This window comes from Erinaceus europaeus, chromosome 3 (genome assembly GCF_950295315.1).
Source record: "Erinaceus europaeus chromosome 3, mEriEur2.1, whole genome shotgun sequence".
Lineage (NCBI taxonomy): Eukaryota > Metazoa > Chordata > Mammalia > Eulipotyphla > Erinaceidae > Erinaceus > Erinaceus europaeus.
Genome location: NC_080164.1, coordinates 32,527,861 through 32,539,461, shown reverse-complemented (window position 1 = coordinate 32,539,461; position 11,601 = coordinate 32,527,861). Strand labels below are relative to the sequence as shown.

At 43.0% G+C, this 11,601-nt stretch overlaps 1 protein-coding gene across 3 annotated transcripts in view; it reads right to left on the bottom strand.

Moving 5' to 3' along the window:
- Positions 1 to 421: 421 nt before the first annotated feature.
- ADAM17 (ADAM metallopeptidase domain 17) overlaps positions 422 to 11,601 on the bottom strand; it is a 59,134-nt gene continuing 47,954 nt past the window's right edge. For all 3 annotated transcript variants that reach the window (XM_007522244.3, XM_060187004.1, XM_060187005.1), the window contains 7 exons: positions 10,469 to 10,572; positions 8,049 to 8,183; positions 5,455 to 5,585; positions 3,681 to 3,759; positions 2,933 to 3,021; positions 1,892 to 1,942; positions 422 to 1,100 (listed from right to left, as the gene is read on the bottom strand). In XM_007522244.3, the coding sequence (XP_007522306.1) occupies positions 750 to 1,100; positions 1,892 to 1,942; positions 2,933 to 3,021; positions 3,681 to 3,759; positions 5,455 to 5,585; positions 8,049 to 8,183; positions 10,469 to 10,572 (940 nt within the window). In that variant the 3' untranslated portion in view covers positions 422 to 749. The remainder of the gene's footprint in view (positions 1,101 to 1,891; positions 1,943 to 2,932; positions 3,022 to 3,680; positions 3,760 to 5,454; positions 5,586 to 8,048; positions 8,184 to 10,468; positions 10,573 to 11,601) is intronic.

Here is an 11,601-nt window from a genome sequence, read left to right as displayed (position 1 = left end):
CCTAGCATATAAGAACCCTGATTAGTTGGCAGGATTCTATAAAGTTGAATTGCCTGCCACTTACAACCTCACAATAAGCTAGGTGTTTTAATTTTAGAATTATAACAATGTATTAATCCAAATTCTGAGTTTTACTGTGTAATACTCCCTGCTGCTGAGAGCTTCGATAATACCAAGAAACCAAACCCATCTTCTAGAGATGACATATATACCATATAAATTGGTTCTACCTCTTTTGTCTTTACTCAAAGGAAAAAAAAAAGTTTGGTGTTCCAGTTGTCTTCACAAGTAGCTCCTAAATGCCTCTATTTTTCAGTGGATCATTACAGTGTATAAAAAGAAAAAAATGATCCTCTCCCTAATCAGTGCTTTTATCAATATAAAAGGTTAGTTTATAAAAAAGTTGATTTACAAAAACAAATTATTTATAACCTAATCCAGCTGTATTTTTTGCTTTTGCACCACAGATTGAAGGACATTTTAAAGATTAACAAAAAAAATAATAAAATAAAAATCCTGAAAGCCTCAAAATAAGCTAGATTCACCTTACCTCTTCAAAATAGAAGGTCCTAACCACACAAGTATTATATACACAAAGGAAGTCCAAACACACAAGCAGCTTCTGCTGTGAAGTCACTTCCTTATTTCTCTCCCAAATATTCACAAAATATATGCAGTGATTTTAGGTCAAATCTATAAAAATATTTTGCACATGTAAATCAAAAAAGCTCAGGATGTAAATACCTAAGCTAGCACTCTGTTTCTTTGCTGTCAACTCGATTCTGACGCTGCAGCTTAAAAGATGAGGCTTTGTCACTTCTGGTGACTGGACGGTCTGTGAGATCCTCAAATGACTTGGCCGCTGTGCCGCTGTTTGGGAACAGGTCCTTCTCAAAGCCATCCTCGTCCACATGTGAGTCTGTGCTGGGGTCTTCCTGGATGGTGTCCATTCGCTGGTGGTCCAGTTTTGGAGCTGTAGGCACTGAGGGCATCACAGGGGCAGGCTGTAAGGGCTGCAGACGGCCTGGAGTTTGGGGCCCAGGAAAGGGTTTGATAATGCGAACTGATGCAGAATCCATGCTGCTTAACATTTCAACATTCTGGAGAAAGGAACATGAAAGGTGAATCCCAGGGATTTAAAAAAAAAAAAAAAAAAAATCACTTGGTGCTCTACTTTGCTGTGTATAGCCTAGGTTCAATTCTAGCCTCTACCACACCAGAGGAATTATTAGTGGTGGAATTTCCTCTCCCCTCAATCTGTGTATCTGAAAAAGCCACCCCAGAGTAGTGGAGCCCTGGAGATAAACTCTGGCTGTGGATCTGGTGAAGTGGTAAGTGCACTACTTTCATGCCTTAGGCTTTAGAGGTCCCTGGTTGACCCACCACCTGCCTGAGCTGAGTAGTATTCTAATACAGGTCAGCGCCCCCTTTGCTCATAAATCTATAAAAAGAACCAAATAAAACCAAGAAAAATAAAACTCCAAGTCAGGAAGTATTAATAAATTAAGTGCTGAACAGCTTAGTCACTTTTGGCTAGAGGAGAGGCTAAGTACTGATCCTCTATGTAAACCTCCATTTATTTTCCCTTTTGTCCTAGTAGTTATTATTATTGTTATGGATGTCATTGTTGTTGGATAGGACAGAGAAATGGAGGGGAGGGAGAGAAAGATACGACACCTGCAGACCTGCTTTACTGCCTGCTTTATGAAGTGACTCCCCTGCAGGTGGGGAGCTGGGGGCTCAAACTGGGATCCTTATGCCGGTCCTTGTGCTTAGCGCCACATGCATTTAACCCACTGCACTACCGCCTGACTCCCTGAAAGTCCTTATTTATATGGCATGGCATCAAAGTGGAACTAAAACCAATCACTTCTTTCACAGGTATACTTACACTGGGGTTAAAGAGAGATAATGATTCATATTGCTTGTCCAGTTTCTTATCCTATGGGGGGGAAAAAAGCAGAAAAGGGTCACTCCTACATGCTTAGTTCCTCCTAATATTAAATGAAGAATAAACTTGGAACTTGAGTTGTAAAAAGTGGTAGCTGGTTCAACAGATGAGAATTAATTTCTTCCAGACACCAGAATTCTGTCACCAGCCTAAGTGGGTTTCTTTATATGTGAAGGTATTAAGTATTCTTGGCATTAAGTACAGAACTAGGCACAAAGTCCTACTTCTCTCTGAAAGGTTTCTCCCCCTGTGGGCAGGAGAATAACAAAGACTGTGTGTACGGTGGCCACATCTATGCCCAGTATTTGGGTTCATCAGGGCAATACTGTGGGCAAGGCAGCTGGTGGGAAGGTCAGGGCTGTGTTTCCAGTCTCTCACTTGTCAATTGCCTCCCCAAAGCCTTTATAAATACCCTTCTCAAGTTCTGTATCCAGAACTTCTGCCATCCAAACTTAAGTCCTTACACCATGTTTCTCTTAAAGGCTGAAAACATGGTTCCAACTGCCACTGACATTGCAAAGCAGGAGGCCAAACCTGGAAATCTAGGCCTGGATTCTAGTCTGGGTGTCCTAGCTAAGACAAAAAAAATTCTAAGAAATTATATGTAAGGATAAAACACCCCAACACACAACATATAATTCTTTGAAAAAGACTATTAAAATGTGCTTCGAAACAGGCTGGGCAATGGCATACCCAGTTGAATACACATTACTGTATTCAAGGACCCAGGTTCAAGCCCTGAGTTCCCTGGAGGGGGGCTTCACAAGTGGTAATGCAGGGCTGCTGGTGTCCTCCATAACTCAGTTTCTCTCTGTTGTATCAAATTAAGAAATAATAATAAAGTCGGGGGGGAAAAACAAAATGCCATTGGAAACATCAAGTCATCTTACACCGATTATACCAATAAAACATCATTCCCAAGGTGATCTGGTCGCTAAATATTTTAATAAAATGTTTCATGTTTTAAAAATTATGACTTACCACACAATGGACAAGAATGCTGAAGGGAATCCAAAATATCAAGGAGAAAACCAAGACAGAACCTACAATGTTGTCTGCCAAAAATTTCCCTGTGAACAATTCCAAAGAGTGAACTTTTTAATCAGATACTTTACAAATCCAGATTTAAACATTTTTAGAATATAACTATCTCATATGCCACAAATTACCTGGTAGGTCATACAGAATTGATATTTATTTTACCACACTAGACCAGACCTCCTCTCCCCACATCCACTACCTTCCTAGAAACAATCCTGAAATTACAGTGTTCAACATCATCCCAGCTACACTAGTCCTAAAGAAAACCATCCCTAGTAACAATGCTTAGGAAGACAAAGCAGTTGCTGTGTGGGTCATGTTCTTATGACCAAACCTGAAAAAATTCCATAGGAGATGCAAAATCTGCTTCTGCAAAATCTGGGGCACAATTTTCTCTATGGTTATTATATCAAACAGGGCTCATTTAAAAGTCATACTACTGAGCCAAGGCCAGTATTTGACCAAGTAGTGACTCGCCTTGTCTGAAAATGTGCAAACCCAAGCTGCACGGGTATAAAACAAGAAAAGTGCACTTTATTTCACTGACAAAGTAATTTTAAATCAAAAGCAGTAAAGAGTTCAATTTTCTGCTTCAGGATTCTAACCTATTGATGCAGCCACTCCTATGTAAGGTAATCACAGAAATTGCCTCTTTCTGTGCGAACAACCACCCGGGGAAATCACCTACCAAAAGTATTGATGCTCAGCTGGTCGATAAAGTCCCAAAATCTCTCGATCACATCCTGTACTCGCTTCTCACACTTGCCCTAAGACACAGAAAACACTTGAGTATTTCCCCTAAAAGCAATGCATTTAGAAGCGAAAAGATTTTATAAAGCACAAGTGACATGGGAAAAGGCTTCATTAAAGTTAAACATTTATAGGCTCTGTCTTTGACAAAAGCCAATAAATTAAGTGTAATAATGACCTAAGAAAGTAGGGTATGATGTTTGTGACACTTCTACCAAAAGTCCGTTTTTAAAAGTGAATTTGTAATTACTAGGAGGCAAAATGCAAAAACAAACATCCCTGTATGTTTGGAATGGGGCATTCATGATACTGATAATGCACACAGAATGGGAACACCACCAGACACCATGGAGAAGGGACCCACATGATTCTGCCTGACTAGGGTGTGTAAAGTATCTGATTATCTCTGCAGAGAACAAAAGGGGTCTGGTGGGAGTGAAGCTGCCTCTAGGTCTTTCCTACTCATTTAGCACCTGTTTTCAAACTTAATAGTTTAGAAAACCAAAGAGGACTAACTGAAACCAACCGACTTTACTAAAAAGACCATCTGAAGGTCCTGCTCAGTCTCTAGACCCAAGACAGACTGCTCTGAAGACATCACGCTACAGTTCTGATCACCTTGGCCTCGCCCTCTTGGGGCGGATGGACGGGGAGACACACACACACACACACACACACACACACACACACACCAGTGAACCAGAAAGGCTCTTCACAAGGACAAACAGTACATGTGGAGAGCCTCATGGGTATGGATTTCTTGCCATTTTGGAAATCAAAAGTCCAGCAGCCGTCCCCCCCCATCATGGTTTCACCCTCTATGGTTTCCATTACCTGCAGTCAACTGCAGCCTGAAAATATTATGTATAGTAGGGGCCAGGTGGTGGTACTCCTGGTTGAGCACACATTATAATGCGCAAAGACATGGGTTCGAGCCCCCACTCCCTACCTGCAGGGGGAAAGTTTTCCAAGTGGTGAAGCAGTGCTGCAGATGTCTCTCTGTCTCCCTGTCACTCCCTTCCCTCAATTTCTGACTGTCCATCCAATAGTTTTTTAAATTATGTACAGTAAGATACTTAGACCACAGTTAGAATATGTGTATATAATTTTTTTAAATTGCCAGTAGGGTTACCGCAGGGGCTTGGAGAGAGGAGGGGAAGACAGGGAGGGAGAGAGACAGACTGACTGCATACCTGCATACCTGCTTCATCGCCTGTGAAGTGGCTCCCCACCTGCAGGGGGTTCGAACCGGGGTCCTTATGACAGTCCTTGCACTTTGCACCATGTGCACTTAACCCACTGTGCTACTGCCGGACTCTCTCTTTTTTTCTTCTTCTTTTTTTAATTAGTTAGGGAGAGATAACCTGCAACATTGCTTCACTGTGCGAGAAGCTTTTCCCCTACAGGTAGCATGTCCCCTCAACCAGATTTATCACTGTTTAGGTCCCTTATTTATTTAGTTTTTAGTAAAGCATACTGTTGTAACTTCCATTTTTTAAGTGTTACTTAGTCTCTTACTGTGCCTAGTTTATATATTAAACTTTACCATCAGTAAAGTAAAAAAATGAGTATATTTAAGTACTATTGCTAGCTTCAGGGTACACTGGGGAGTCTTAAGATATCCTCCAGGTAAGAGAGACCTACAATGTTTACAGTATGTTAAAGTCCTACCTAGTTATAATAGGAGAAGTTGCACATAAACCAATACTCACATTCATGTCACAAAATCCCACTGTACAGGGCTTTCCTTTCCTCAGAAATAAGTTCTTGTGCTCAGCATCAACGTACGGCACACACCGGCCTGAGGGGTCCCTGCAGCACACCTTGCACGAGTGGTCGGTTTCTGAAAACAGAGGTGGTTTTCTTAGACTCTCCTTTCTCCCTTCTGTCCTCCCTCCCGTGCTCCTCAAGGGGAAGGGATCATATGTGTTATTTATAAAAGAATGAGTGCCACTTCCCATTTCTCACCCCCTGAAGGATAATGTCTGAATACACAATCCTCAACCATCTGAAGCCACAAGGTAAGACAAATGTATGTAGAAAAGTTTCCTTCCTTTGTGAAAAGGCTCTTTCTCAGGCAAATAATACTTTTCTTCATTTCCTTCATAAATCTAAATGTTTAGTGGGCTGGGGAAACAGCATAGTGGTTTAGGCAACAGACTTCCATGCCTGAGACACAAAGGTCCCAGGCTCAATCTGCAGCACTACCATAAGCTAGAGGCGAGCAGTGCTCTGTGAAGGAAAGAAGAAAGGAAAGGAAAAGGAAAAGGAAAGGAGGGGAGGGAGGAAGGGAGGGAAGAAGGAAGGAAGGGAAAGGGAAGGAAAGGAGGGAGGAAGGGAGGAGAAAGCAGGCTAAATGTTTGCCTTCCTCCCAACAATCTTGTTACACTACTGATAACAGTTCTTAGCCTTCTAGTTTTAAATACACCCTGAAGAGCCGTAACACCACAAAATGCAGCAAGAATGTACACAGATCTGACACCCAGGAGATGCAGATCTAAATAATCTGCCAGTGATGTGAGCACTGCAGCCTTAGTGCAAAGGCACTGCTCAAGACCAGCCTCCACAGAACATGAAGACAGCAACTGATCGACAAGCTATTTGGCATACAGATGAAGTGACTGAAGTGGCCCTAAAAGTCAGAACTAGCTGTGTAACTCAGGGGACAGCCTCTGACCCATGGGAAAACCCATATCTATACTTAGGGAAAACTAAAATCAAGCAGCATGCAAAAAATATTTTTAAAAAGGAAAATAAAAAATCTCTGGACTAAGGAAAGATAAAAATAGGCTGGGAGTATGGATTGTCCTGCCAATGCCCATGTTCAGCAGAGCAGCAATTACAGAAGCCAGAACTCCACCTTCTGTACCCCAAGAAGAATTTTTTAAAGATATATTTACTTTTTTTAAAAAAGAATTTATTTATTCATGAGAAAGATAGGAGGAGAGAAAGAACCAGCCATCACTCTGGTACATGTGCTGCCAGGCATCGAACTCATGGTTGAGAATCCAATGCTTTATCCATTGCACCACCTCCTGGACCAAAAAAGAAATTTGGTCATACTTCCAGGGGGGAAGAAATGTTAGGGGAAGATGACTAGAGACTAGAGGGCTCCGAAACCCAGTTCCCTCAAGACGTGGTAAGAGAAGAGGAAAAAAAGGAAGGACAGCTGGAAGTAGTAATAGGTTTATCTGTGACTTAAAATGGAAGAGAAGGCAGAACCACAGAAAAAATAGGCAAAAAAATATAGTTACAGAAATAATAGCCAACCTATATCTGAGACCTTGGGAGAACCACTACAGCTTCTAAGGGAAAGAATGGGGACACAGAACTCTGGTGGTGGGAACACTGTGGAACTGTACCTGTTATTCTGTAATTTTATAAGTCACAAATAAATAAAAATAGATTTAAAAAAACAACCTTTGAACACTTGAGCCTCTTGCCACTAAATAAATTATTGATTTGGCATCTGCCAAGTGTTATCTTCCTTATTTATGTTACTTTACCTGGAAGAGTCACTTACTCCACTTTACAGTTGGTAAATTCCCAAGCCAGTGGTTTTGACTCACTAGTTTTTGTTTTGAAAGCAGGCTCTCCACAACTGACACCTCTGTGGTGAGGGGGAGCAGGAAACTGGAAACCCAACTAGTTAGTCCCTGACCTATGCCTGAGGCCCCTCCTCAGATTCAGGGGTTCCAAAACCAGTGTCTGAGAAAAGTATGGTATCACTAGTCATGGCTAGGCAAGCCCCTGATCCAGGTGGTTTTTTTGTTTTGTTTTTTTTTAATTATTTGTATCTTACTATTGATTAAAGACAGAGAAATTGAGAGGAAAGGGGAAGATGAGGAGGGAAAGAGACAAAGAGACGCCTGCGGCCCTGTTTCACCACTCATGAAGCTCCCCCTGCAGGTGGGGACCAGGGGCTTGAACGTGGGTCCTCAGCACTGTGATGTGTGCACTTAACCAAGTGTGCCACCGTCTGGCCCCCTCCAGGTGCCTTTGGCAGGGAGCAGAAGGCACCATGCCCAGTCCTGTTAATGAGGCAAACATTTTGCTAGTGGGACAGTGCCTAGAGACAAGTTCAGTGCCTCTGGTTCACAGCTTTGGCTTCCAGGCAAAAATGACATGGGGGAAGGAGACAGACTTCCAGCTACCCATTCAAGCGTGACAAAATTCCCTCCTCTCCTGCCTGCAATGTGTGAAAATGTAGAAATACCACCAGGCCAGTTTCCATAGCCTGTCTCCATTCAGCCCCATCTCCTCATCCCACTGCCATGACCCACCTGGAGGCATCTCACTCACTCACCATTACATGCACAGGACTCCAGCTGCTGCTCCCTCTCACAGAAGGGGATGCACTTCCCATCCTTGCACCTGCCAAGGTCCAGGCACACAGTGTCGTCTGCTGCATTTCCAGGAGGAGGGCACTCGCTGCTGTTACCTGGAAGCACGCAGCTATGAAGAGTCTAACAGGTGCCAGGTTCACAGGACAATGCGTGAGCTCATTGACACATTTGCACAAAAGAAGGGAGCTCCCCTTCGCCCTTCACTGAGCTGAAAGTACCACCAGGCAATGAAGAGAGTGACCTCTGTTCAGCCAACCCCGAGCACACTCCCAAATGTCTAGATTCAGTCACTAACATTTCTTGTGCTTCTTGCTTTGACCTTTTTATTGTAAAGCTAAGATGATATATATGGGATATGTACTATTATCAACAAGATGCCTAGGGAAGGTTTACCAAAAAAGTTTCTGGCCCAACCCTTACTGCCCTCACCAAACATAACTCTCCTGAGCCCACCGGCAGCTAGAGCTTCCCTTCAGTTCCCTTCACCCTCCGAGGTCTTTCCCACCTCAGAACACTATTAATGCATGCAGTTCCTTCTACCTGAATGCTTTATTTTCTACTCTTTGGCAAGAGGGGTGGTGAGTTAACTGGCTCATTCTGGTGCCTTTTTAAAAATTCAATTTTATTGACTGATTTTTAAAAATATTTATTCCCTTTTGTTGCCATTTTATTGTTGTAGTTATTGTTGTCTGTCTTCGTTGATGGATAGGACAGAGAGAAATGGAGAGAGATGGGGAAGACAGAGAAGGGGAGAGAAAGACACCTACAGACCTGCTTCACTGCTTGTGAAGCGACTCCCCTGCAGGTGGGGAGCCGGGGGCTCGAACCAGGATCCTTATGCCGGTCCTTGTGCTTTGCGCCACTTGTGCTTAGCCCTCTGTGCTATTGCCTGATTCCTTTATTAATTTCTTTACCAGATCACTGCTCAGCTTGGGCTTATGGTGGTGTAGGGGACTGAAACTTGGATTTGGGAGCCTGAGGCCTGTAAGATTACTTGCATAATCATTCTGCTATGTCCCCACTCTCATTAACTTTAGACTTGGTTTTAGAGCCCTCGGAGGGCTCTAGAAAGCAGTGACCTCTCCCCACATCATGCTCTAACACTGTGAGCTACTTCTTCCTTCACAGCACATTTTATAATTTGCATCTATTCTATCACCTTATCTTGTTCCACCTCCACCAGACTGGAAACCTCCTTGAAAACAAAGCTCCAACATGTTCATCAGTCAACTTAGGTCCTCACTGTAGACTGACCACACTCACTTCTTAAATGAGTCAATGACTCCTAAGGACAAAGAAAAGCTACCAAGTACTACTCATGGAGACTTTTGCATAGTCATTGTACGACCTCCCCACCTTTTTTTTTTTTCACCCCCAATCAGGGTTACTGCTGAGGCGCCACGCAAACACAACAAATCACTGCTCCGGTGGGCATATTTTCCTTTTCTTTTAGTAGCTAACAGGGGAGTACAGCTACTCATATACCCTTTACCGAGGAGCAGTCCATCTCTGTTTAGGGAAGGATGTCCTCTTTGACCTAGCATAGTGTTGGAAGGGACACACAAGGAACAGTAAGGGAGAAAGGGGATGCCTGCCCCGTAAGCCAGAGCAGCCGAATGAGCCCTGGCAATCAGAGGGGGTGACAGATGCTGCAGCCAGATCGCCTTCACATTTTTTATAGGAAAAAGAGACACCCACAGACCTGATTCACCATTTGTGAAGCTTCCCCCCTTAGGTTGGAAGTAGGGGGCTTGAACCCTGGTCCTTGTGCAAAGTAATGGGTGTGCTCAACCAGTGTACTAATACCTGATGCCCAACCCCCTCTCCTAGCCACCCCCTTTTTTTAGAAAAAGGAAGACTCAGTAAAAGAGAGAAGTGGAAAAAGAATCAGCATGTAACTGACATACACAGTGCCAGAGTTCAAACTCAACACTCATGCTTGAGAATCCAGCCCTTTACCCACTGCTCCAGTGGGCCACCCTGAAATCCCCACCCCTGCAATTCAATCAGGAAAAATGTTGACCTGGAGCAGTGAAGGCTTGGCAGTGACAAAAACAAATATACAGAAACTAACACCATACTGCCTTTCAAGGGCACACACTGATCCAGTCAAATATTAAACATGTCAGAGTAACACCTATGTGGAAGAGACAGAAACGATAGCAATGAAGTAAACAAAAGGGAAATAAAGACTGAAAAGCAATCCATTAAATGATTAGGGGCTTTACACATGTAACAATGACACAACTATTCCAAACTAGGGAGTATGATCTGCACATGAGATTTATAAGAATTTCCATCTGAATGAAACATACTCTTGGCTTTCAAGGTCACGCATGTGTATTTGAGCAAGCGTTCTGAGAGGACTAGCCAGACATACCTGTGCAGTAAGACACGCCTTTGCAAGTAGCATTGATTGCCTCTTGACACTTCTTCTGGGCAGTCTCGAACTGACAGTTTTTACAGCAAGGACTGTTTCTATCACTGCAGAATCAAGAGCAGAAAAATGACAGCGTCAAATCAAACACTATGGTGCAGATGACACGGTCCTGACACTCACAGCAGAGGGGCTCCTTCCTGGCTGATCCACCTACTCCAGAGCACTCAGATCCCCCAGGTGCTGAGCACATTCCATCTGTCCTTCCTAAACTACAATCAAGCAATGCAATGAAGAAGTAAGCACAAAGAAGACAGAGATTCAGAACAGCTCGTCTGGAAACATTTTAATGTCCTCAGTTTTCACCAATTTAAAACAAAGGAACAATTCACAAAGCTACAAGGCAATCAATTCATGGTTAGGCAACTAGGTAGCCAGGGCCAGCATTCACCAAGTTAGTATGGATCTGCTCACCATCTACTGAAGTTTCCCCCTTCTCTCTCTCTTTTTTAAACTGTTTTTAGATTCTTTTCTTTTTCTTTTTTTTTTACTGTCTTTATTGGATAGAGACAGCTGGAAATTGAGAGGGAGGGGTTGATAGAGAGGGAGAGAGACAAAGAGACACATGCAGCCCTACTTCACCCCATGTGCAACTTTCCCCCTGCAGGTGGGGACGGGGGGCTCAAATCTGGGTCCTTGTACACTGTAACGTGTGCACTCAACCAGGTGCACCACCACCCGGTCCCTTTCCTCCTCCTTTCTCTAGGCTAGCTACCAGTGGACACACAAAAATGGAAATATAGAAACTGTCTAATCTCTTATTTGCTTCTTCCACATATAGTTTATATCACTTAACAGTATAATATGAGCTTGCTCAGCTCTGGCTTATGGTGGTGCAGTGGGGTTGAATTTGGGATTTTGAAGCCTCAGGAATGAGTCTGTTTGTGTAACCATTATGCTATCTACCCTCCGCCCTAGTTACTTTATTATAATGAGGGAGAGAGAGATACAGCAAGACCAGAGCACTGCTCTAGGAGCTCAGAGCCTCAGCCTTTTTTTTGCATAACTATTATGTTGTGTCCCCAGCCTAACACAATAATTTCCTTTATTATTTTTTTTATTATTTTTATTTATTG